Source organism: Lingula anatina, chromosome 4 (genome assembly GCF_051362555.1).
Source record: "Lingula anatina isolate TDL-2025a chromosome 4, LinAna3.0, whole genome shotgun sequence".
In the NCBI taxonomy this organism is placed as follows: Eukaryota; Metazoa; Brachiopoda; class Lingulata; order Lingulida; family Lingulidae; genus Lingula; species Lingula anatina.
The window spans coordinates 6928878-6956431 of record NC_141770.1 but is presented as its reverse complement, the minus strand read 5'-3'; the positions used below and the strand labels follow the sequence as shown (position 1 = coordinate 6956431).

Sequence of the window (27554 nt, the reverse complement as noted above, 5' to 3'; positions counted from 1 at the left end):
GCCAAAAATGGTCCGATAAAGTTGACATTTGCCCTTGGCCTGTATTCTAATACTCATGCTAAAAAGTGATTCTGTAAATTTCAGTATGATAAGTCACGGGGTTTTCCTTTTATTGCGTTATCAAGTCTTACATTATAATATATAACAGAAAAGTAAAAAAAGCGGGATAATTTAAGGAAAAAAGACTCAATATATCTGCCATTTGAACGTGGACTGTATTTATCATAATATGAATTACTCCAGTAAGTTTGAGAATAACAAACAAACAAAAAAAATAGCCACACTGTTATCAATTTATTGCTATAACAGTGAAATATGCACGACGACGACGGACGCAGGCGATAGCTTTACTTGTACAGCTATGTACACATATACACTGCATGCGACTTTTGGTAGGCCCCAGTTAAATAAAGATTTTTTAGCCTACTTAGTCCTTAGTACTATTATTTGCACCTAATAACATTTACTTCAGTTGGAGGATATCTTCTTTTTGTCTTATCCCTGATTAAAAATATTGTCTTACTTGAAAGCTTAAATCAAATATTGAAAGATCGCTCAACATGAGATCTTTTCTATTTGCCCTTGTTTTTTTCTTCTTTTTTTCCTTTAATATAAATTTGAAATTTCCTTGGTGGGATGGTGTACATTTAGTTCAATTTTGCTGAGAGGTTATAACAGGAAACTTAATAAACTTTGTAGATTTACAGTGTATGATTGATATGTTTATATTTAGTACAGTGATGATTGATGGACAGGTGGGTCAGAAGACCACGTGAGAACAGACTGTGCGTGCGGTGCGATTTAAACGGAGGAATATGTAGTCTGTGACTGCATACATACGACTGAGTGCCCAGATCAGTTTCGTTCAATACACTTTACAAATTTGAAGAACGTTTTCGCTAGTCCTCGAATTGACATTCTAATGTTTACTACTTAATAAAACCAAGGAGTTATAACTCCTTGATAAAACTACATTATGAATTGAAAGACACTGTGCAATGTATAACAGAGCACATTTGGAATATTTTCTATAAATGACGACAAAATCTTTGCCAGTAGAGCACGTGACATATTGTTTGTAGCAGTAAATTTGCTAACTTCTGCAGTTTTCAGATATATATGAATTGTATATAATTTGCAAACAGAAAATAAACGGCGTTCACATTTTTGGGTTACGTTTATACTGGGACACCCTGTATTTCTATTTGAGAGTAAAACATCTTCCTTTTAATGGAAAAGGAATTGACTAAAAAAAAAAAGAGTGTCCCTGCAAACACGTGTAGATTGTAACTGTGACATTTCGTCTGACATAAACATACAAATGTGGATTTTTTGTTATATTAATTGCAATAAATGAGAATTATTTTGTTTTCTTCTAGAACTTTTTGTGTCCTGCCTATATGTATCACTACATATTTAAGTTACTGTATCCAAACACCCCGTTAACCCCGGCCTTAAAGAGACAAATTCCATTCCTGTACAAAACAGTGCGATGATTTAAGTAGTCAAATATTCATGTGTGTATGTATGTATGTATGTATGTATGTGTATGGAAGAGCATGTATGGAAGATCATAAACAAAATCATTTATTATACCAAAAGTTATAGAATATTCACATTCCCCAAGACACCCTCAGAATTTTTATATTCAAAAACTTGTTTGAGCAAAGACCTTTATCCCATGGACTCGCAAGAATTTTAATGTACAAACGTCAATACTTTAAACTGTAAACTGATTTATCTTATGTTCTAATAATTGAATTCCTATTTTATGTTATTGAACTATTTTAAAGAGCAGATTGATTTCATAATTTATTCAGTTAAATCTTCTTTATGTTGTTAGTGGAATATGTCATAATGTGTTTTAGTTACTTTTATCACTCTTCAAAAGTCCATGTAAAATCTAACTTATATTTGCAAGAATAAATATCATAATTATAACACTAGTTATGCTGCGCTGTGAGTGGCCAACCTCGTCTGTTGTCGGTGCCATGTTATATGTGAACTTAGATACGTATTTTGTTTTATATGTCTTAAATAAATGTATTTTGAAGCCACAATCACTTTGTGTGAGATTATCAAGAATTGCTAACCGTACATATTAATTAAGGGAAAGGATGACAAATTGAAAAAATATTTGAACGCGCTAGGTGGCTGGATGTGATGTGGTCGCAGGTATTAGGACCCCCCCCCCCCCCCCAAAGATAATCCTCTTCCCCCCCCCGGATAATCCTCCCCTCCCGGATAATCCTCCCCCCCCCCCGATAATCCTCCCCCCCCCCCCGATAATCCTCCCCACCTGGCTATTTCCCCCTTTACAACCGACCCCCGGACAATCCCCCCTGTAATGAATATAATACTGAGAATAAACAATGTGACACTGAGAAAAATTATAAATGCCTGCCTTAGATCAAAATGTTCACCAGGTAGAGATAGGGATAACAGATCATCTCATTTATCCAGGAATCCCTTTGATGAACTTACTGACACTCTATCTTTGTTGTTTTAACCTCCCCCCTCCCCCCTCCCCCCCATTAATCATGTTGCTAACCTTAATGAAGGCACATCTCCAGGTAGAAGTGGGGTAAACAGATAATCTCATTTATCCTGGAATCCCTTTGATGAGCTGTCAGTTTTAATTGTTTCTTCACTATCCCCCAAAATCCCCACTGACAAATTATTTTTTAAAGGACGCCTTTTCCAACTAAAAGTGACATTTTTTGTCAATTAATAATGCCTTTACAAAATTACTTTGTACCAGAGCCAGCTGAGTGATGACGTCAATTCTATATATATATATATATTTATTTTTAATTTTTACGTCAATTCTATATATATCTATTTATCTTTAATTTCTACCATAGGCCAGCTGAGAGATGACGTCAATTCTATGTAGAAATTGTTGCTGTTTAAAGAAAAGTCCACATAAATGTAATTAACAGAACTTTTAAGGAAAAACACGGACTAACTTTGAATGTCGGAATGTATTCATTTACCATTAGTAAGACTGGGAAAATTGTTGTTTACCCCAGCAAAATTCATTTTTTGGCCAAAATGAACAGTTCTTATCCCTTGAAGTTTTTACAAGAACTCGTGTCCTTATAGCCATGGAAAATGCTCAAGAAAAGGTAACATGATATAAAAGATACGGGTTTGGGCTGTTCACGTCAGATTGCGTTGAAAGGGGTGTTTATTCCTTGGTATAAGGTTCCGCTTTTTATGTCATTTTTTCTTGTAGCCTGAAATGCCGTTTTCCGCCATTTTGTGACCTGACCTGCCGTTTCTACAAATGCGAGCTTGCCTCAACTGCCTCGTGGTCGAGGTGGAGGCCATGGACGTGTTCAGTACTGGGAACATTTTAATCATGTAATCATGTTTTATTCGGCACTGAGATATGTCTACCGAAGTTGTAGTCGACCCAGTTTTGTTGGTAGAATAACTCAGTGTTTGGCACAACCCTCGCGATGCCATCAATCGCTGCGATTTACATGTGCCGTCTCTCAACTCCGAAGGCGAAGCCCTCACATGATGTGGGGTTGGACGATGGGGAAAGTTACCACTGGGACTGAGCTGTCATATTCTACAAAAAATCCACGGAAAATTGAATATAACGTCATCATCAGACGCAACCAAGATCATTTGGAAAGAGTTGCGAAGGAGTACCTTTTGCAAGATGGAAGGAGCGAAGCGGAGATTATTAGTGATTACGAGAACGGTGCTCGTGAAGCTGAAAAGGACCTTGGCGGAGTTCTACCGTATATATATGCTGTTAGTCTTAAATGTTTGAGGGATTCGCCAACATATCAAAACACTCATCTTTTACAAGATGACAGGTTATCATCAGCCCTGCTAACCATCCTCGACAAAGGTTTGATGGAGGGAAGTGTTCTACGTCAGTTAAACAGATTGTTGTTAGTTGGGGTTTTAATTCAGCCATCTCCAGAAATCCTTCAGTTTTATAAAGAACTGGAGAGACACATGTCACAGGTATGGTCCGAATGGCATGTTAAGATTAGGATAGATGCCTGCCATCAATGGTTACATCTGTCTGTACTACACAAGCAGAATTACCTTGAAGAGCAGATGAGGATTTTCTTAAAGCACTTGATGAGTGAGGCAAAGCTAGAGAGGAAAGAACTTGGAGGCAAAGAAATTCACTGGCTTGTTAGTGTTCTACAATCTGCAACACACTATTCTTGTGCACTGGAAGGAAAATGGGTGGATGAAAATGATGTAAGACATTTTTTACAGGAGCTGAAATTCGACAGTGAATTCTCTGAGCCGAGAGAAGTGTACAGGTATGTCAGTCTCTGTAATAATGTTGAATATTTGGTGCCCTCTGACATTTTATGGAAGGGGTTGGAGATTCTGCTTTGTGATGGAACTGAAGAATACAAGAGACTTGCATTTCTGTGCATTAAGTGGATGTTGGGCTTAGCCCGAAAGCAGAAGTTGAATAAAGGTTTCATGGATGTACAATATGTTACAGAACTTGCTGAGATATTTAAGAAGCATGCATCTTTGTTGCCATTGAGACAGCAAATTGGTATTACATGGCAATTTAGTGTAATGTATTATTCTGATCATGAAATGCTGTTGAAAGTTGCTGAGAACTTTGTGGCTAATGCACAAGATATCGATGGGGAGGATGGTTATAGATTAGTTCAAGCTTACCTACTAATGGATTGCAATACAAATATTGCTTTTTTAAAAAAAGTGGTTGATTTAGTGCAAAATCAAGGGAGAAATATCCCTCCTTTCAAATTGCTTTCCATTGCTTGTCATTTGATGTGCCGTCATGGCTATTATGAAGTCTTCAGTGGAATTCTTGATAGTTGTTTCCAGTCTGGTCTGATGAAGGAGGAATCATTAAATGTCATGAAGCCTCAAGGGTGTATGTGGATTGTGGAGTTGTGTGGAAGGTTAGAAATAGAGCAAATTGACAAGTATGTTGAGAAGATTCCACCAAGCCTATACAAAGCAGATGGTATTCAATACTGGGCAGAGAAATTGAAAATCAGATGTCAGCATTCCTCAACGCAGGCTGTTTCAGCAGCTGTACGGAGGATTCTTGGTGGTCCCCACATGGCAAGAGTCACACCAGTACTTCCCATATATCGTGCTGTTGTGGAGTTCTGTTTGAATGAATTAAATGAGCCTGTAGACATGAAGCTGGTGCCCAGAGTCTTTGATGAAAATGGGTTCCTCAAAATGGAAAACATGTCTGCCTTGCCAGAAAGATGGAGAAGAATAGCAGTATGGATTCTTCATGATGAAGATTTCTTTATCAACAAGCCAATGTTAACTGGTGAGTTAAAAATGTGGTTGTTGTATGTAGAGATAGCTTTAGTAATCCCACCCTGCTGCCATGAGCAGCTTGGGGTTATAACTAACACAAGCTTGTCTTCAGTGTATTGAGCCTATTTCTTCTATATACTTGCTGGTTACCCACTGAGGGCCAGCTTATATAGCCATAACAACAATGGGGTACTGAGAATAACAATAGGGTACAAAGGACAACAATGATGTATCAGTAGAGAGTAACGTAGACAACTGACGCTTGTATAGTACACATCTCATATAAATTCAACATATGTAAGTAGCAAGCTGTGCACCTGCCTTGTTGATTTCAATAAGCATTTATCAGTTATACCTATAGATGTTATATAAATTTGACTGTGGCTATGTACCTTTTTTTTTTTTTTTTTTGTGAAATTTGAGTACTTTCTCTCTGTGTATTCATGTCAAATAATAAGTACTATACTCTGCCTCACTGAATCACAGCATGTAACTGTGGTATATATTTCCCAGGTAACAGTGTATTATTTCATGTTTTAAACAGAGGCCATCTTAATTTGAATGGTTATATGTCTATGTGATAAAGTTTTGACATGATTAGGTTTTCTTTGTGTAAATATTAATTTTTCAGTGCATTCAGGCACACATTTCCTCTCAGTAAGACATTGAAATATGTTTTATGTTAACATTGATTTGGGTTTTTTTATTCACCAGGTGAAGCAAAGGCTTACAAAAAATTCCTATATCAAGCAGGATACAGAGAGGTTCTAGAGGTGCCTTTTTTTATGGTGAAAGAGAAATCTGCAAGTTTGCACAAGTTTTTGAAGGAGGAATTGGAAAAAATCCCTCACATAAGGTAAGGAAGTAACACTAAGTTTTCTGAACAGAGTAATTCTTTAAAAATATTGTGAAAGAGGTAGACGTAACACTTTGTGATAGAATCTTATTGCTATTTGTACTTTTTCCTTGTTTTTTTTTTTTGGGGGGGGGGGTTGCTTGCTGCCTGTTTTGCACAAAGTAGAATTTTTTGGCATAACTAAGCTAAGAATACAGAAATTGATAACTGACAATAAAAGTCATCCTTGTTTTGAGATCTGGGCCTTAAAACTATTTACCCAAAATTGTTATATAAATTGAGTGTACTTCATCATCACTGGGTGCCATCCATTCATAGCAGGTTGACTGTCATGGATCACCACATCTCTCAAATACTTGAACTATACTTTTTTTGACCTGTTTATTCTTTTATGTTGTCCATGTATGTTGTTCTTGGTCTTCTTTTCAAACATTTCTTATTTACTAGTAGCTTTCTTTCCAGTAGCAATTGTTGCAAATGATCCTTTCAATGTCAAACCGGCCAAGATTTTGCAAAAAGAAAAAAAAGGTTTTGCCTTTTTTCAGAAACTACACAGACCTAAGCTGTCATATTATAATGAAGTGTTACTCTTATGGTCTCCTTTCATCTTCTTAAGTTTGAGGTCAATCGGTGCATTTCTATGGGAGAAGCAGTCATTTGGTGCCAAAACTCATAAGTCTCTTACACCTATTTTTGAACTTAAAATGCCAGAGACCTCTTGTTTGTTGCATTTTGTAGAGCTTGTCAAGCCCAACACTGGAATTGGTGTCAGTTTTTATGTACAGACACATTGACCTAATCTCTTCGAACTGATGAATATTCATAAATTCAGGTCGAATTTGAAAATCAGCATGATCTTACCATTTTTTTCTGTACAGACGGATGTGTCTGCACATATAGCCTTTGCTTATGCTGTCGTTGTCGTCATCGTGCACTTTCATTATTACATAACAGTACTCTGAAGTGCCAAATAATAGTGCCTACTGGAATAATTGTGCCCCCTGAAAATTTTCAGAAATTAATAATAGTGCCTAGCCGAATAATTGTGCCCGTGTGGATATTCTTAATCGTGCTAGGGAAAATAAGATTGTGCCGGGTGGAAAATTTCCGGGAAAAAAATAATCGTGCCGGCACTATTATTAGGCACTTCAGAGTAAACTAATATGAATACTGTTTTACCTTTAATCTTTAAGCTCATAGAACTGATGAATATTCATAAAAACACAAGTGAAATGCCAAAATCAGCCTGATCAGACCATTGTTCCATTTTTTTTTCAGCATATTCTATCTACCCTTATTGGATAAAAAACGTGAAACTATCTTGTGTCGGAACTGATGAATATTCATAAAATACAGCTTAAGTTTGAAAGTCAGCCTGTTCCATACCATTTTTCAAAAAGTTATTCTGTTTTTTGGGGTTTTTTTTAGGATATTTAATCTATGGTTATACAATTAAAATGAAAACCATTTCAATTTTTGTCTTCAAACTTGCAGAACTGATGAGTATACATAAAATACAGGTCAAGTTTAAAAATCAGTCTGATCAGACCATTTCTCCAAAAGTTGTGCTGTTTTTTACTTTTTTCAGCATATTTTATCCACCATGAATTTGATTCTTAGGCATGTTAACAGTGTCATTATTGAACTAATTAGACAGTCATGTAAAAGTGTTCTTTTGGCATTTTCTGCACCTAAACAATTTTGGTAGTTGATTGTATAAAAATGATGGTTAACCTGTAACCTTGTATTGTGTAATATAGTGTCAGAAATGGAAATAAAGTCACATCAGTGCAGTTTCAATCTCTCACTATGTTCAGAATCTCAAAATGGTGCAAATTGGAAATTTAAAATTGTTCTATTGATATTTTCTCATCTCCGCAGTCTTTTATGTACAAACACAGATGTGTCTCTACATATAGCAGTTACCTGCGTCTGTCGTTGTTGTCGTCGCCATGCACTTTCACTGTTAACACGATTAGTGGAAAGCCATTTTACCTTTTCGCTTGAAACTTACAGAACTGATGAATATTCATAAAACGCGGGTCAAGCTAAAAAATCAGCATGATTGGACCATTTTGTGAAAAGTAAGGCTGTTTTTAAGCTTTTTTTTTTTTTTTTAGCGTGTATCCAACACCAATAACATGATAAGTGGAAAACTGTTTTACCGTTTAGCAAGAAACATTCAGCATTCCTTTACTTAAGCAGTATTTTTTTTTTTTTTCACCCTCTCACACAGATTTCGGGGTCCCCAGAGGATGTCATCCATAAAAATAAAAAAGTGTGGCCTTATGTTCTTTCACCACGAATCGCGTTCGAAGAATTGACCAAACTTTTAAACCATCTTTACGTAAAACAGTGATATGCCGCAGGCTGAATATAAACAGAAGTACCAATAACTGAGAAATCAAATTTACTGAGTTAATCAGGTGACCTCATTTCTATGCTACCAACGTTATTTTCAAAGAAAAAAGTTTGTCAGGAAACATTTGCCCTGCCGTGTTAACATATGCTTGGCAGCATGGACCACTCTCTTGATAGCTGTCTGTGTGTCGTGAGCAATAGACAATGCCAGAGCAAGTAATATCGGGAGCAGGGGGCTTCCCCATAGGGAATCACTCTATTTGTTTGAGAGAGATACTATGATTGGCTAGCTTACTTTGTCTGTGAATGTTATCATTTTTTATATCTTGCCTGATAAGTAAATGGAGGGGGAAAAAAAAAACGCTGTTAGTGAAGTATGTCAAATGATGACTGTAAATTCAAAATGGTGACACTTAAAAATCTTGCTGGTCCTTTGGACTGCCGAAGTACAATTTTTTACCATCTTGACAAGTTTTGGCTGGTCATCAGTGATCAGACCTACAGTTTCATCATGACTGAAATTACAGGAAAGAAACAGGACTTAAATACAGCTTTAGCTGGAAAACAAGTCTTATTGGTTGATTTTTCTGGCCATTGAATGAGATTACATTAGTAAACATACATTACACATATGTTGAGATTTCCCTGTAAACTCCCATATGTTTAGCTCTCTGCCAGATACAGTTTGTAAAAGTCTGAAATTAACAGTGTCACATAATTAGGAATCAGTGATAATTATGCAGGTAAATGTTGCTTGATATTGCATGTAATTTTACAAAAGAAAAAAATTATTTTGTGTAATGCTAACATAAATGCTATAGATGAATAACAGTGCCTTATTATCCTCATACTCACTGGGGTTATTCATATCGTGTTAATAAAACTAGATTAAAAGTTTGAATAGCAGCTTTATTGGAATATTGTTTGTTATGTTTTATTTTAATTTTTTTTTTCAAACACTGGCATCTTCAAGATGTGATCCCACACACCCGAAGCTTTGTACATTTTCTGTATTTCCACATAAGCTATAATATTGGTGTTAATACCTTTAAACATTATACAAAATTATTTTATGCACTATCATTTTTCTCATTTTTCACAATATGTGAAACTGTAATCTTATTGACCATGTTACCTATTGTGCATGATTAAATTTTAGTGTTGATTGACTGTGCTGTTATAAACATTATTTATTAAATTGCATCAGATTTGACAAAATGACCTATTTTCTGCATCTTTATTTTCTGCTTTGTGTTTCTACATTTGACAGCTTTGCTGCCTTGTTTTTACTTCATATTTGCTGTGTGGCTATATTTACTAAGACTTGTGCCTGTACATTTGCCAGTTTTTCTGTCTCTTTTCTTAAGCCCCCTTTACATTGGGTGGCGTCCTTTCTGCATTCTGTAGTACGGCCGCGTTTGAAATTTAAATAAATTACTGAGTACGTTCTGACAACTGGCTGATCATTGAGCATTCATTTTGCAACCAAAGTCATGCTTGTGGCTCCTTTCTACAACCACAGCAATGCCAGTTTCATGGTTGCACAAAGGAAGCAGAAAGGACGCTGTCCAGTGTAAAGGGTTTTAGGTACAATATTTTCAAAATTAACACTTTTTGGCACTGTGTGGAGTTAAATAATTTTTGTAATAAGATTATAAGGTTTTTGCTGTAGAATACTGCATGGCTTTAGTGTTTCATCATGAAATATTGAAGTTTTTCATTTGCTTTTTTACAGGTTACCCAATAATTAGGAGACCTTTGAAGTGCTTCCTGACAGCATTGAAGAGGATTTGATAACTCTCCACTGACATAAAAAAAGAATGGAGCCAATGAATGTTGAACAATAATCTGAAACCAAGTGCACTAGCTGTAATCTAGGCCTTTTTATTCTTGGTCTTGCTAGTAATATAAACAAGGCCATATCATAATAGTGCATATTCATGGTTGAGAATCTTCACAAGTGACTTTAAAAAATAATGAATTCTGTTTTCTTATATTGTCTTTGAGCACTGACATAGTGACTGACATTTGGTGTGAAGACAGTGTTAAAGTTACAGTATTGGGGTACACTCTGATTGTTTAAGGGGTGTGCAGGGGTGTCTTAATCACCCCCTTCCAGGTTGGTCCTGTAATCACAGTAATATGGAAATTGAAAATGAGGCAAATGCTTGCAGAAGGGAAATGTTTATGGTGAGTTATGTTGAATGTTCTGATGTTAGATTTGTTATCTCACTAATTGAATTGTTAGAGGTGTAAAGCATTGTACACCTTTCATGTTGTCTGGAAATAAAAGATGTTTAAAAGTATTATTAGAAATATTTCATTCCATCAAAGTAGGTGATGACTGCCCTATAATGCATATTCATTAGAGTTGTATAAAGTTGCTCAAATTCAGCAAAAATAACAATATAAAAGCCATTTTCAAGCTAAAAGTATATTGAAAAGGTAAACTAAGTAGTTGTTAACATTTCGTCTCTTTTACCTTTTACACTCAAAATTCTCTGTGCACCAAAAAACTGCGTCTCAGCTTTCTTTGTTTCACTACAGGTAGAAACAGATCAAATATGATGGGAAATCATTTTCTAAATAGTAAACCTAAAGATGTACTAACAAAATAAAATTATCCAACTTGAACGCGTGAAATGGGTTATTGTCTTAACTCTGAAGATTTAAAAGCTAAGAACTTTACTTCAAATACTAGGATAATTTTTAAAAAATTGTATTTAAAGAAGTCCCTAAAAACTAAATGAAACAAAATACATATAAAACTTTCTTGCTCTCTTACATAGTAAATAACCATCTATTCTGAAGCCAATTCACATGAGGTATTGCAATTTAAGCAGCAGCTACAGAGGAAATGTAAGAGGGCATTCCCAGAGAATTAGAACGATCTCACTAGATCGACCTAACTCCCTGGGGGTTCATGCTAAATTGCAGTCAGCTGACCACGGACGGAAGATAATTACCCCCTTACAGCTTGTAGTAGGCAGGAAGGACATTTAAGCCAGATTATCTGACATCTAATCTATCTAATCTAGTGAGACTCCCCATTGGGATAGATGGATCTTAAATCTATAGGAATGCACCCTAAGATCTTCAACAAAAAGTGGCAGTGCATTTCAAGTGATGGTTTAACTAAAATATTATTATAAGAAAACTATGTAAACTTATTTTTTCAAACTTATACAACTGATAAGTATTCATTAAGTACAGGTGGAGGTAGAAAATCCACTTGGTTGTACCATTTTTTTCAAAAGTTGTTGGTTTCTGTATTTACTTCAGTATAAATGCAATACAGATACGGACATGAGCTTTTTCCATGGAACCGCGGAATTTCTGTGTTTTTTAATTCAATTCCTAAGGTGGCCCCCGGACCCCTGGCTGGTTAGGTGTAGGGTCCCATGATAAATGTTCAGAGGTTTTTTTTTTATTTTATTTTTTTATTATTATTAATTTTTTTTTTTTTGAAACCTAGGTTCATGTCTGCAGATATCACCCTTTGAGGAAAAACAATTTGACCTACTATTCTCTTCAAACTAAAGGAATGATGTATATTACTAAATTAAACATTCTTCATAAAGTTGGACAATTTTTGTGAAATTTTCATTTTTCACTAATTTAAGGTGTGATCTTCAACTTCCATCTTCCTGAAGACCTTTTGCTTGTCACATTTCCTGAATATCTATGTTACCTGCTGTGCATGATTAAAATTGGTGGTGATTAAGCATTATGTAATATTACATTAAAATTGACAAAAACCCTATTACTGCCACTGGGGGGGGGGGTGTCCGCGGATGTGAAGCTGACCATTTACCCCCCTTCCCCCCCCAACCCCCCAGTGGCGTGTGGTAAAGGGCCAGAAAAAAATTGGTATTTTAGAGGGTGAATGGCACCACTTGGTATGGTTTAGAACTATGATTCAGCTAGTCAAAATTCTAATTTCAAGAGGGGAATATTGGTTGTGATATATTTTTCAGAAACCGAAGGAGGGGGGTCAGGACCTCCTGACCCCCCCCCCCCCCCCCCCCAAATCCACCACTGCAGAATACTAGTCTCATTGGATTATTTTTATTTTATTTCTTTTTTTTTCTTTTTTTTTTTTTTTTTTTGTAATGAATTTTTGGGGGTAAATTTTCATTTTTTATTGGCATTTTCAGTGTGGGATCTACAACTCCCATACACCGAGGCGTGGTTATTGCTGAGTGAAAACTATGTCCAATACCCCTTGCTGACTTCGTGAAATACCGACAGCAGCACAATTTTTGAACGCCTCTATGGAGCCTAATAGTATCATTTAAATCCCCTCTCTAGTTAAAGATTGATCAAATATTTTCTGTTCTCTCAACCGTTCTTATTTCTATAATCGATCTCCCAACACCCTGATTCCTGCGTAATAAAATGAAGATATAAGCAGCGCGTGGAATTGTTTAGAACATGTTCAAGGCATTTGATCTCCCACTGAGTACGTGGATGCGAACGATAGGCCTACAGAAGCTGCTTAACGATAATTACCCCCTAGCAGTTTCAGTAGGCGTGACAGACATCTAAGCCGCTTAAGTTAACTGTAATTTAGCGAGAATCCACTCGGAGATAGATCGATCCACAGTTAGTACGATAGGGTCTGGGAATGGTCCCTATCACACTAGTACTTATTGATAGTGAAAATCATTTTAGTTTCTCCTTTAACAGATGACGAGCAGTGGCGTGCCTACCCTCTAATATCAGGGGCCCTTACATATAGTATTTTTAAAAAATCACTTTTCAGTATTTTTGTACCAGATAAGACTACTAGCGCCCCGTGTGGCCAGACGGTACGTCATGCCCAGCTGTAGAGGACGACGGCTCACAGAAAAATTACTACAATCCCACTTCGTGTAGCTCTACCTAGTGTCCCTGTTACACTGCCTGCGACCACTTGAAAAACGATTTTGACCCACTCTCACAAATATTTAACAGAAGAAAACGCCGAAAAATGTCTTCAATATTTAAAGTTCGTTAACAGTGGTGTATGAAATTGATGTTGACTATCATATATTTCCAAACCCCAACTTTGAATGGAGTGGGGGGGGGGGGGGCACAAGTCACCATATATTGTATAATTATCAAAACCTGCGTTCGTGATTCCACCACTGGCCAGGGTAACGAAGACGTCTATTTTAAGTTTTTCCAGATGTTTTTTTACAAATGTGCGGCGAGTGTCAGAAAAAAAGAGGATCAAAGGCCACTTAGAGAAAAATACCATTTACATAACAAATCAAATTTTACCATAAACAAATGCCAATCTCAATTAACACTCAGATGATAACTAAAGCTGTCGAAGAGAGTCATGGCCCTCAGAAGTATAAATTTGAGTGGGAGAAAACAAAGGAACTCTTTATTTGCGTAGTTTAAAATATGTATATTATCTATGGCTGGTGAAACACACTACATGTAGTGCGATCTATTTTATCACAGGTGAGGTGAAAATAACTTAGCTTAAGCTTTGTTCATTGGAGAAAAATGATAAACTTCTGAGAGCTGTTTAAAAAAGAGATTAAAACCAAGTTATCAGCTCACTTTATCTACCCTGAATGAAATTGACAGTTATATAAACACACGTCAATCATTACACTGATAAGTTAGTATAGGTGTAATAGATACAGTGACTACGCCAAAAGACAACGCGACATCTCCAGAGGTACTGATGAATGGAAAAGACTTTTTTCTTTTTCAGTTTACTCATGTTTATTCGCCGCCAGTTTTAACTCAACTGCTGGGATTATGTGATGGGCGGTCGCACTTGCCAATACTTCCATTCATTCATTTTATCTCGATAGGGTTAAGAATAAAACAGCTTCCATCATGACTGATCCAGCTCAAATTCTATTCAAATTTTTACCCAGTATCTCGATGCTTTTAGTTTTTGAGGGTAGTAAGTGATTTTTATCTAGCTTTTATCCTTCAGCAGTAATTCTTTTTCACACTAATACGTAATTTCATTCTAGTACATTTAAAAAGTTTTATTCAATAATGGTGCTATTACAGGGCAAAAAATTCCAGATGTTATACATTTGTATTTTATTGGTTTAATAAATTATTATATATTATCTATCTAATTTGCAAAATCTTGTTATTTCAACTTTCTTTCGAACGGGTCATTGTAAGAGACGCCACATTCTACAAACATGATGCCTACCACATTCAAAAAGGACATCATTTTTTCAAATGAAAGTCAAATAAATCACATTGTAGTCTAATATCACGTTCTAACGTTAAATAAATACTCTCTCTCTCTCTCTCTCTCTCTCTCGAGCGCGCGTACGTGCCCCCATGCAAAAGCAACAAAGTATTAAGTAGTAACCCTGTAGTTATTAATTTTTAAAGGTATAACAAGCAAAATATAGCCGGAAATGGAATTTGATCGCATTTTTGGTACTGTTGTCCTTAATCGCCGATAGCATTAGGCCCTATTTTTAATTTCTTTTTCAAAACGGAAAATTCGTCATCATCTTTCCCTATAATATCTCTTTGCGATTTGTGACCTTATATTTTTTCTTTATTCTATTTTAACTACTAGGTCTACTACTTGAAGTCAGCTTGCTGTTACTCAAAATCATCAACCTAAATCTGAGAGTTACCAGACAGTAAGCCTCAATTGAAAAAAATCAAAACAAGAGGGGAATATTAGTGTAATTTTTTTCAGAAACCGAAGAGGGGGTCATAGAAACTCAAAATCATCAACCTAAATCTGAGAGTTACCAGACAGTAAGCCTCAATTGAAAAAAATCAAAACAAGAGGGGAATATTAGTGTAATTTTTTCAGAAACCGAAGAGGGGGTCACGACCTCCCTGGCCCCCTCTAAATCCGCCACTATCAATATTCTCTTTCCCTGGCGTTGAGTTTTGTGGAAGTGTTGAATCAAACCGCATGATGAAAGACGCATGCGCTATATTTGTGGAATAAAATGGTGTATTTTAACAACAAGTGGACCTCAGTCAAATCTTCATCTACATGATTTTGGCAGTGAACATTCGTGAACAGTTCCAGCCACAGTCCCTCACCTAAAATGGGCCATACCTGTCTGTAATTTGCATAACAATAAGTTGCTCATCATAGTGCGAGCTGTCTTCCCCAATGCTCACTAGGCAGTAGGACACATCAGGGTGAAGACGCAACAGCATGTGTGGTACAGTTGCAAGGTCGAACTTTTATGAGGGGAAGACACAAATGCATGTTCCGTAAGTATCATTTTTTCTTAGTAACCTTAGTCAGTAGATATACAAAGCGTGAAAGAATGCAAGGAAAATTACGAAAAGGATTTATGTTGCGATTCTTTGTTATGTTTTGCCTGTCGTTTCTTTTATGTCACTCAGAATATAAGCTAGCTTAAAAGTAAATGGGAATATTACCACAAAAATCACGGACTAATTTAGATGATAATACTGTACTTGCCACAGTTCTGAGCTTTTGGTCCAAAGACAAGTGTGCCCTATCAACGTGTACATCAATTTTATGGTCAAAATATGACGCACAAACGCGTGTTGCATAGCGATTTTCGATATTACAACATTGAATAGTAGGTAAAATAAATTAACGTCCTTAGTAATAACCTCCACGAATTAAAGGATTGTTTTCAATGTTTATTTTTACAAAGCAAGATATCTCAAATATCTTTATTAATAATCTCAGATCTTAATTTTGGCGTAAGGTCAACACGATGTAGATTGGTTTTTTGAGGGGTGCTATCTGAGCCTGAACATCGGACAAGTCAGCGCCCTCTTCATTTTGATGTAAAATGCATTGTTGTATTTTCCAAGTCTGCCCGTTTAGTCAAATATTGTTTACATTACTTTCTCATTTCAGAAGTCAGCTGAGATACTGAGTACTGCACAACACCCGCCTGCTAGCAACCAAGTTTTTCATTCACTTTCTGGAACCAAACTCAAATTCATGCATTTTAATAAAAGCTGAATAGATAAGTTTGTCATTGCTTGTTTCTTTTACTTTGATATGAAATAATGTCGATAAGATAATAGTGGTAATAATAAAGGTATAAAAACTGTTTGAGCACTTTCGAATTAAATCCGCTAAAACTGATCTGTAAATATTGTGTTTGGGATTGTTGATTTCTGCAGTAACAGAAGATATCTAAAACCAAAAGATTTTTTTTTAAGTTTGTAAATATTCCTAGTATTTTGTAAATTATTGAGTTTGAGCATTTTAAGAATACACGTTCAAGATTTTCCAACAGCCCACATTTATAAATACAATGTGTGAATTTACGATTTTGCTTTTTGAAAAGCTATTCTGTATTTTATTCTGTAGTTAGACAGTTTTTTATATCTCTTGGAATAAATGAGTACGTCCTCCCAGATATCATTCTCTCAATTTTAATATGGGACCATTTTTGAAGGATTCTGGTTATTGTTGCAGAAAATTGGTTCAAATTTCACGATCTTCTTGTCATATAAATACTTCAATTTAAAATTTAAACGGAAAAAATGAGAAAGTTGAGAGACACACTTGAAATGGCAACAGTTTGCTTCTTCAAAAAAAAAAATGTTTTAAATATATTGATCCCTTAATTTAATTTTGTGACGTAGATTTATTTCCACACAGTCACAAATGTACCGACAAAAAGGTTATATTTATATGAAATTGTGGAAAAGCAAATTTTTAAGACCAATAATTTAATGATTAATTCTGCATGATACAAGTTTATATCCCCCCAAAACTTTGCTAACACAATATTTAAAAAAATATATTTTATAAAGTTAATTCCACGGACATTATAATGTAATTTTGTGGTGATTTCACGTGCATGCGCTCCTCAAATCGGACGAACACGCCTCACCTGTCACCCCTCAAAAAGAATGGAATCGCCCCACCTGTCACCCCTCAGATGAAATGAACTCGCCCCTCCTGTCACCCCTTCAGATGGAATGGACTCGCCTCACCTGCCACCCCTCAAATGGAATGGACTCGCCTCACCTGTCACCCCTCAGATGAAATGGACTCACCCAACCTGCCACCCCTCAAAAAGAATGGACTTGGCCCACCTGTCACCCCTCAGATGGAATGGACTCGCCCCACCTGCAACCCCTCAAATGGAATAGACTCGCCCTACCTGTTACCCCTCAAATAGAATGGACTCGTCCTAACTGTAACTCCTCAAATCGAATGGACTCGACCCACTTGTCACCGTTCAAAAAGGAATTGTCTTAACTGTTACCCACCTCAATGCAGTCACACAAACCACACTCATATCAAACTATAAAATAAAGTCATTCTAGTGTGGTTAATTATTTATTTAGGACTTCTTTTGCGACAGAAAATCATGGTGAAGAAATAAAATTAAATATATGCACACTTAGATTGGCATAGACTCTAGTGAAATAATATGATAATAGGTCAAGGCCGTTTAGACAGAGGTACCTGCTTGTGACTGACAGCGACGAAATCTTGACTTTTACATACTTGTTGAATTTTACATACTCAGTAGAGGTATTTAAACTTTGTATGACATGTTTTTAAGTGTGTTGGGCTCATTTTGGAACGCCTTTGGGTCTGGTGGATGAGGTTGACACATCTGCGTCGCTTACGTTGACATCCATTGAAAACTACTCCAGTTCTCGGAGCTCTTGTGTCAAAGGCTAAATTATGCTCTGCAATATAGTGTGCATATACCAGTGCACGCGTGTGTGTGTGTGCACATGTGCAGGATTCAGATGTGTATTTAAGTAATAATAATATTGCTGAGATTCATGTCTAACCTTTATTCAGGGGGCTCCTACCCCCCCCCCCCCCCTTTTCGATTTCTGTAAAAAATCGCACCAATGATCCCCTCCTGAAATAAGAATTTTGACTAGCTGAATCATAATTTTAATCAGTACCAGATGACACCGTCCGCCCTCAAAAGCTACCATTTTTTCGGGGATCTTCAGCAGCCCCCGAACCCACGCCAAAGGGGGGGTGGGGGTCAACTTCGCATCCGCGGACACCCTCTTTAAATAATCCTGGATCCGCCCCTGCTAATGATAGGGGAGACCGGGGCTAGTTGGCCCAGTTAGACACTTTTGGCCTTGTAGAGCCAACTAGGAATGGGTTATAGTAACAAAACCGGTTTCAAAGTAAGGCCCATTAATTAAGCTACGTATACAACGTCATTATTTTTCAAATATAATGCCAGATGGCTCACAATTTGTCAAAAGACGCAGTTGACGTCAAGGGGGCCAACTTGCCCCGCAACGGGGCAAGATGGCCCTAAGGACAGTAATGTCGGGGCAAGTTGGCCCCTCTATACGAAAATGAAGTATATATCCCTTGTAAACGCCTCGAAATACATTTTTATACATTTTTTATTTATTAAATTGATTTTTGGGTAACAAAACCGGTTTCAAAGTAAGGCCCATTAATTAAGCTACGTATACAACGTCATTATTTTTCAAATATAATGCCAGATGGCTCACAATTTGTCAAAAGACGCAGTTGACGTCAAGGGGGCCAACTTGCCCCGCAACGGGGCAAGATGGCCCTAAGGACAGTAATGTCGGGGCAAGTTGGCCCCTCTATACGAAAATGAAGTATATATCCCTTGTAAACGCCTCGAAATACATTTTTATACATTTTTTATTTATTAAATTGATTTTTGAGTCTTTGATGAATAAATAGTTCAAATGAGGCAGATTTATTGAGGTTTCCGTACGTCACGTTGTAGGGGGGGGGGGGGGGGTATGTGCTGCAAGAACCAAAATATCTATCAATAAAATTTGTTTTGTTTTAATTAAGAATAAATTAATAATGGTATAAAGCAGGTTTTTAATGAATGAAAACGAATAATAAATTTTCGTTTTAAAAGAAAGTAACAAATTCAGTTTTAAACCATTGAGTTTGTTTCAACAATGGTCTCTAGCTAGGGAGGGGTGGAAAATCCCCTTGGGGCCACATATAACACTATAAATACAAAGGGAATCCCCTAAAAATGAATTAAGACAAAATAAATATTTTTCTAAGGAAAGTCCAATGGATTTACTTTTTAATACATACAATCAACAGAACATTTCTAATATAAATTATCGAAAAGACACCAGAGAGCCAATTACATGAAATCAATCAGACGGTAAACACCGGCAAGCTTTGTCAATTTCACCACCTTGTTTATTTCAAACAGCGTTGCACGCAAAGGATTGTGGGTAATATGAGGGTCCAACTTGCCCCGATTCTAGGGAGCCAACTAGCCCCGGGTGCACCTTTTTTTATTTTAAAGCATGACAACCATTTATGATGCTAGAATGAGCGACGATGATATATCTCTGTGAAACTTGAAACAATGAGCTTCAGTTTGATGCCCTATACATATATTATATTCGATCAAAAGCCTATGAAAATAGATTTTTAATTCTGATAAACAAAATTACTTTTGGGTGCAAAAATCGTTTATTTGGACTCACCGCTTAAGTAAAACTTATTAACGTCCGACACTTCCTTAGTATTGTAGGCTACGGTCACTTTACAAGAGTATGTGACCAATTTTTTTACCTCGTAGTTACTTTTTCATAAATTGACGGGGGGCCAACTTACCCCGGGGTCCAACTAGCCCCGGTCTCCCCTATTAGTGCAGCCAGTCTTCCACTGTCTTCTATTTAAGTAGATATATATGCATATATTCAAACAAATACGAAAGATAACATAAACCATACTTATCCTCTTTAAAGTAATTTATTAAAGCCCCAATCAGGCTGTGCAGTGAACCTTAAGGTGAATGTTATTTATAACTATTATTATCGATTTGGCTGTTTTAACATCACAACCGCACATCCCAGCACAATGGTCACGTGAGCTGATTGTGTCTGTGACGTCAATTAGCAACAGACATTTGTGAGATTTGGGCGGAAGTCAAAGTCAACTCCGTCCAAATTGTTTGAAATATCGATAATTTCTCGTTTATTCGCTGAATCGCGACTTATTTTTTAAATATACGTGTTTGTTGTACACGGCTTCATATTATTTGATACAGGGAGAACATATAAAAAATTTGCCAGTATGAAGAACTTGAAGATCAAAGTTTTGTTGATGTTGCTACTCATGCAACCTCTCCATGGAGGTAAGTATATCATCAAACTTTAGACTTATGTAACTCTTTTGCACCTTTTTTGTTTACAAAGCAGGCGATATACATTAAAACAACTCACGGGGAACCAATGTTTTTTCACCATTCATTTAGCACAAATTGTGATGTTTTTTTGTTTTTTTTTTTAATTTGGTTTGTCAAAGTTCCATGCATTCAGCATCTTACTTTGTGTTATTGTTTTGTTTTGTTTGAGACTAATTCATTAGACCCTACTTTCTCTATTTTTTTATATTCATTTAAATTAATCGTGCTTCCTATACTTCTCTTTGCCCTTGGTTGCTTCCTTGCTTTCCATTTTTAAGCTACATCCTTTCTTTTCTTTGCTAGCTTTTGCCTTGAAAAAAGCTCCACAAAAGATCATGCTGTACCAGAATCTCACATTTGCATTCATCTTTGCGTTTTTGGGCATTATGTCACTCAGCACGAGTTATATCATTTGGTTCAATTGGAAGAAGGTACTGAGAGTGAAACAAAATTTTGTGTTGCACTTACATTTTAAATTTAGTCTGCATGAAAGTATAAAAACAGTTTCTGCTGTAATCATTTTCAAAACATTATTGTTTTATTTTTACATTTCTTTCCTTTCCCTTCCTTTCTTTTCCTTTGCCTTATAATTATAGTGGTCATTATCATTTCAGAGAAAGCAAAGTGGTATCATAGTTGTTCCCAAATATTCTGGTGAACATCACTATAGATACATGGTAGCAGTTCAAAATGGGCTGAAAAGAGGTAAAAGTGATGCTAAGATCTTTCAAGTTATTGATTCTGATCCTTGTTGAAAAGCTTAAACTAGTTATTATTGTGTGAATAATAATAATAATAATATATTTTAATATATTTTAATACTGAAATGACAAAAATATAAATAGAGATATAGGCCAATGAAGAGTCTTACAGTTGTATATAATTATTAAAGTTGTTGTTTAACTGAATTTTTTCCAAACTATAGAAATATGTTGTTTTGTAGCAGTAAAGACACCCAAAGTCAGATTGCAGTTGATAGGAGACCAGGGGGTATCTCCTGAATATAATCTGAATGAACATGGGAGGAAGCACAATTTCCTTGGGGTAGGACAGAAGAAATGGTTTCTTTTGTATACAAAAGGTGAGTATCTTGAATATTTTGGAGCACATATAAATTTCTTTTCCTGCAAATATTGATTCAACAGTATTATTAGCAGCTGACTGCCATTTACTTTATTACATTCAATTCAGCATGTACAGTCTTAACTGGAACATCAGGTCGCAGTTTGCTGTTCATCTCAGTCAGTGGCTATATTATATATGATTACTATTACTTAAAGTATAATGTTAACTCAGTTATGTTGACTTTTTATCATAAAGTTAAGTGCAGAGCATGTTCAGAGAGAGTTAGTGCAAGAATTCTTGGTGATTTGTTAAACACCAAGGTTCTTATGGTATTGTTATGCATTAACTAAATTTATTTTTAGAATTAAACTACAACTCTGTTGTATTTGATGCATGTTGTACTCTAAAACAACACACTAACATTTAATCATTATAGTGAATCTTTTTTATTGTAAACTCAGAGTCCCTGGGAAAACTGAAGAAGGTTGTGGTGTACATCAGTGATAGACCAGGAGCTCAATGGTAATTTTAAAAATACAAACTGGAACATCACAAACATATTTACACTATTGGACCTGTATAAAGAAAGTTCTGCAAATCAAATGAAGATTATTTTTGTCATTGTTCTGAAATATGTTTTGTGTCATGAATACCTTGGATGCATCTGTAGTTTAAGTTATATTCATATTGTTATGTTATTTTTTTATAGTAGATATTTTTACACATTCAGATGGAGTTCAATGCCAGTTTAACATACTCTTATGTATTTTTGAAAAAAAAAACTGTTAGCTAGCTTCTCAGTTTAGTTGGATGGAAGCCCAGATTTATTTGAAATATTGATTGTTAAATGTGTTGTATAAAGAAATTTGAGTGAATTTTTATTATCATTTTTCTTTCATTGAAGGAATGTGCTGGATATAACAGTATATGATACAGTATCTGGCTGTGAATCCCACTTCAGCAGGAATGGATGCCTCACAGTGGGATACACCACTTTGGAGTCTTGTAAGAACTCCAGGTAAGTTAGAGACTTTCTCACAATTGATGAATAAGCATATGATGTACTTTGAAATGTCTGCTTTTACAAGTTATAGACAAATAAAATATGAAAGATAATAATAATAATAATGATACATATTCTGATTTCTTAATGCAGTATTCAGTTTTTCTTCAACATGGAATGCAATTTTCATGTAAAATGTACATACTTTGATATTTGATATAAATTTTTTAATTTATAAAATATTTTTCAGGTTTGGACTGCAAACTTGCCTTCTGTATTTGTGGTCCTGTCATGGATGGACACGCTGTTCCAGCTTGAAGCTGGCCCCTGTCCTTCTGTGGTTTAACAGCACCTTGAACTACATGTTTGCAAACATGCTGCTTACCAGTACCCTTCTCAGTGCTGTTGGTGTCATTCAGCTTGATAGAGGTATCTTCCTCTCCAGCCTCCTTGTCAATATAGGAACATTCCTTGTGAATGGCATATATGATGTAGCAATGTACAATATCAGGTGCTATGACAGAGAGGACACTGGTGACACTGTGCTGCAGAACCTGGAAGATGAGCCCCAGTATGATGACATGTAATTATTTTGTGTGTTCATTTTAAGACTCCTCATTTCACGGTTATGTTAGATAAGAATAAAATTAAATTTGTCTTTAGCTTGGGAGTTGACCACAGGTCTTGCTCATAGCCATGACTGATTCTGACAACTTGTATTGGTCTGGACACTTGTTTCATTTTGTAGACTATTAATAGTATTATAATGATTTCACATTTTCTTGTTTATGTGACACATGTTCTGAGTGTGTAAATGGAGTTAGTAATTATAGTCAGAGTGTTATTCTACCAATAATACTAATTTTTTTTACTATATTTCTTGATTGAAGAAAGATTTATATTTTTTTCAGTTGCACAATCAGTGATGGGTTCCAACAAGTTGTGCATGGAAGTGTGGAGACCATGATGAAACAGGTGGTTTATGACTTTGAGAAGGGCTATGATTTGGCACATGCAACTGTTGAACACCAGGCTATGGCACAGATTGAAGAAATGGTTGCCAAGGAAAATTTGGTTGTCAAGGAAGATATGGTTGCCATGGGAGATGTGGACAGCAAGAAAGGGGTATTTATTACTCTTTTTTCTATTTTTAGTTTGTGCATGCATTTATGTGCCTGTTCAGATATCATGGATTGCTTTTGAGACATACATGTATTGCCTTCTTGTAATTAAAAACAGACACTTGTATCATTTCTGTTATGTTTGACAACATATTTGGCTTGACTTACAAGCACATATGTACATGTATATACCAGAACATAAAAAGACATTATACTCATATTGAGGTATTATTGTGCAACATCAAACCACCACCAGAATAAATGTCCCCATCTGTGGAATATTTTGACTATATTTACCAGTCAGCAGAATCAATTATTGGACGATTTTCAATATTTCAGAAAACACCCAGCTACACATATGCTCCTCCTCCTAACAACCCTAGGCTAAACTCAAATATGCAAAAGGAGATGCAGGCAGAAATCCCAAAATCCCATGCTGGGAAGATTTCCAGCTTCAGAAATGCAGATGTTGCATCTTTTTACAGTCTCATTGCTCACTTCAACCCAAGTTTTCTCATCCCAGGTAATCATATATATATATATATATATATATATATATATATATGTATATATATATATATAATAGTATGCCATTATATTATGCTGTAGACATGTCTATATGATGATGTTTTTTAATCCTTTTTGATAGCGTAGAACAGATGTAACATCCTAAAATTTTCATTTACTGTTTCCTAATTAATGTTCAACAGTAGCAATATATGGCTCAAACAAATAACTTTTTATATTTCCTTTTACATATCCCTTGTTAAATGCAATTTTAGACAACAGCAAGAGGAAAGGCAATGCACATGATGTAGCAGTTAATATTTGGGAAGGTAATTGTCCATTTTGGTATCATCAATGTCTGTCATTTCAGTAAATTATTTTAAAAAAGAATGAATATATAAAAAAAGGATAATGCATTTTCATGTTATCCAGCTTCAGCTTACATTTTGAAGATATTTAGAGCATTGATTCCAACATAAGCTTCCTTGCCCTTATTATAATTAAAACAGTGATTGTGATGTTAAACAGGGGTAATATTAGCCGGCATCATTTTTTAGTTAAACTTCCACATACTTTTGGCAATAATTCATTTCCACACAAAATGTTCCAGAACCATCAGATGAGGTGCCATACACTGAGCTGAAGTCACTGGAGATGATGGTCAACAGAAAGCAGGACGGAAAGTTGCCCCACTTTTTGATCTATCCAGCATTCATTTTGCTGAGCGTCTCCATGGCTGTGGCAGTATATCTCAGCACTGTGTATGGCGGAGAGCTGAGTGACAGCGCTGTGTACAACTGGGCTGCTCTGGTAGGAGTGGCACTGGTGGAGGACTTGTTTGTGTTCCAGACACTGAAGGCAGTTTGTGTGTATCTTCACTGCCTACTTTTCTCATCAAATGAGGCTGGAGAGGATGCTCACAGGCAGGAGAAGACACAGCTTGTTAAGTTTTAAAAAACTCAGTGCTCTGGTGCCAGTGGAACCTTTTACTAAGTGATATAATTCCAAAAATAGTGCAAGAACTTTTATCAAACAGACTCATAGAAGCCTCATACCCCCATTGCAGAACTATGCTATCTTTATGATTTAAAGAAAAAATATTAAAAATCAGGAAAATATTTTGTATTGAACTTTGTCCTTTTAAATTTCTTATGGATCAGAAGTGTTTTTATATAGACATATACACTGCCTTACTATTTAATACATTGCAACAGTGCAAAAAAAAAAAAAAACGTGACCAGAATCTCGTTCCTTTTTTTTTTAAATAAATACTGCCATTAATGATCTCATTTACTTTTAAATAGACATTTTTAGATAACTTCATTGATCTGTGATAATAAATCTACCTTGTGTATTTTCTGAATTTCCTTTTCATTTTACTCACCCTTGTGTTCAAGTTTTTTTTTAATATTTAAAAATATTGAATACTAGTTTGAAAAAGAAGATGGTTTCATGGATAATCAGGGCAAATTATGCTTGTTTAGGTTTAAGATATTTTGAATTTGATAAAAACCAATCTTTTTTTAAAAAAGGAGCCAAGCTATTGAATTCCTAGATGAAACCACTTGGTAAAACAATTTAATAAACAGACTAAAACATATTCTATGCTTTTCCCTTATTATGTTATTATCAACTTACACATTCATTCAGAAAGTTCTATCTTAACATTTCTTCATCAGATATTTTATATCATACAGTATAATCAAAACCCAATCCCTTCTGTTGCCCACTGTAAAGCATCTGCATTTTTTATTACAACAATACAATTTCTAGTCCTATACAGTACTTTATTGCATTTCAATTAAAAAAAAAATTATGTCATTAACATGTTTACATCAGTGATCAAGATCACTGTTCACATTAACTGGAAATCAAAAGTCGTACTGGTATTTTCATCTGACCTTAGTAACAATTATCGAAGGCATTTTCCTTTCTCAATGGTAACTCATATATAATTTACAAAAGCCATTTTAAATGGAGTTGGTACTGGTAAAAAAAAATATAAAAGATCTGTCATAAAGCTCCTTCAACTTGCTGTACTGCAGCTCATCTCTGAGGCAGGTGCACTATATATATTCTTCGCTCGTGGAATGATTGTGTTATTGCAGAAAATTTCTTTCTCTCCAGACGACAGCTGAAAACTTTGGTAAGATTTTTTTAATCACCATTAAGATAATCACCATTACAAATCTCTGATGTGAACATCACTTCCGGCCAGTCATATATTACTTCAGGGGACCTAATTTGCATATAAGAGAAAAAATGCATTTTTTTTTCTGATTTGACCCATCTCCAATTTTTTCATTGTTTTCAAAAAGTGATTTTACCCTTTTGCTAAAGAATCGGACCGTTTTTGATCCACACGCACAGTTTGTAAATAATGTAATTAGAAATAACTTTTATATCACAGACGTGTATCACGTTTTCACTCCATAGCCATAAAACTCGACAATAGCTGCATGGGTATAAAAGTAGGTCAATTGCCTGTATAAAATTGCCATACGATTATTGATTTTTTAGTGTGGACCATTTTAGGGGGAGGCAGAAGGGGAAAATGTATCAAGATGCCAGAAAAATATTTTGGTATCATATAGTTACTGAAAGATAGAGTATATTGCGAATTTTTAAATAAACGAGTAAAACTAGCCCAAAACTCCAGCTTCACCATGTAAAACTTTGTAAATGCCACGGTCCCTCTCTATTTCATCTGACTCTCCCTAAAAATTTTCAGACCGCATTAACTGTTCAGCTCCCGGGAAGCGAGAATCATCCAGCGTGGTGGCAGACGCTGAGCTCTGCAGACGACGCATTGCATTCACAAAAGGGGGTAAAGGTTTTTAAGGAAATGTTGTATTTTATTACATCTGACGAATAATAAAGGAAAGAAAATTGGCTTATCTGCATTTATATTTACTAAGTGGAATGAAAGACACTGACATTTCTTCTCAAAATTGGCAGAAAAAAAAAGAAAAGCAAAAGGAGATGACCAAACTCCCCTAAGAACCTTTTACATGGCATATCCTATCCGTGAACTTTTGACCTACTTTCACATAGTTTTCACACTCCTACACACGCTGAGTTTGTATAGTATCAATAGAAAGGGGGCGTATTGGTGGTGGTAGTGGTGGTGGTGGTGGGGGGGGGGGGGGGGGCTGGGTTAATCCTAATGTGACAGTTCTTTTTTTAAGAAAATACATTTCATTGTTGAT

At 35.7% G+C, this 27554-nt stretch overlaps 2 protein-coding genes and 1 long non-coding RNA gene across 4 annotated transcripts; all 3 read left to right on the top strand.

Moving 5' to 3' along the window:
• The first annotated feature begins 3210 nt into the window (after nucleotides 1-3210).
• LOC147762180 (uncharacterized) lies at nucleotides 3211-10821 on the top strand. The gene is made up of 3 exons (XM_087010710.1): nucleotides 3211-5308; nucleotides 6013-6154; nucleotides 10251-10821. Exons 1-3 carry the CDS (start codon nucleotides 3373-3375, stop codon nucleotides 10264-10266), a joined length of 2094 nt encoding a protein of 697 aa, XP_086866836.1. The 5' UTR covers nucleotides 3211-3372; the 3' UTR covers nucleotides 10267-10821.
• A 4209-nt stretch (nucleotides 10822-15030) lies between these two features.
• On the top strand, nucleotides 15031-16869 carry LOC147762179 (uncharacterized). The gene is made up of 2 exons (XR_015333730.1): nucleotides 15031-15733; nucleotides 16359-16869. It is a non-coding gene; the product is annotated as an uncharacterized LOC147762179 (long non-coding RNA).
• Nucleotides 16870-19780: 2911 nt separating this feature from the next.
• On the top strand, nucleotides 19781-25945 carry LOC106155805 (uncharacterized). 2 transcript variants are annotated; one of them, XM_087012282.1, is made up of 9 exons: nucleotides 19781-21354; nucleotides 21593-21730; nucleotides 22176-22236; nucleotides 22619-22732; nucleotides 22968-23300; nucleotides 23629-23842; nucleotides 24178-24361; nucleotides 24621-24674; nucleotides 24956-25945. In XM_087012282.1, exons 1-9 carry the CDS (start codon nucleotides 21324-21326, stop codon nucleotides 25297-25299), a joined length of 1473 nt encoding a protein of 490 aa, XP_086868408.1. In that variant the 5' UTR covers nucleotides 19781-21323; the 3' UTR covers nucleotides 25300-25945. The 2 variants fall into 2 exon arrangements, with proteins under 2 accessions (XP_086868408.1, XP_086868409.1); XM_087012283.1 differs by having other exon boundaries at nucleotides 21268-21354; nucleotides 21596-21730.
• The last annotated feature ends 1609 nt before the right edge of the window (nucleotides 25946-27554 follow it).

What these genes read in the sequence shown, in the direction of transcription:
- LOC147762180 (XM_087010710.1), top strand. Translation starts at nt 3,373, where the DNA reads ATGTTTTATTCGGCACTGAGATATGTCTACCGAAGTTGTAGTCGACCC. An exon ending in CAACAAGCCAATGTTAACTG is followed by an intron (nt 5,309 to 6,012) that starts GTGAGTTAAAAA and finishes TTTATTCACCAG; the next exon opens with GTGAAGCAAAGGCTTACAAA.
- LOC106155805 (XM_087012282.1), top strand. Translation starts at nt 21,324, where the DNA reads ATGGTAGCAGTTCAAAATGGGCTGAAAAGAG. An exon ending in ATGTGGACAGCAAGAAAGGG is followed by an intron (nt 23,843 to 24,177) that starts GTATTTATTACT and finishes TCAATATTTCAG; the next exon opens with AAAACACCCAGCTACACATA. An exon ending in AGCAGTTAATATTTGGGAAG is followed by an intron (nt 24,675 to 24,955) that starts GTAATTGTCCAT and finishes AAAATGTTCCAG; the next exon opens with AACCATCAGATGAGGTGCCA.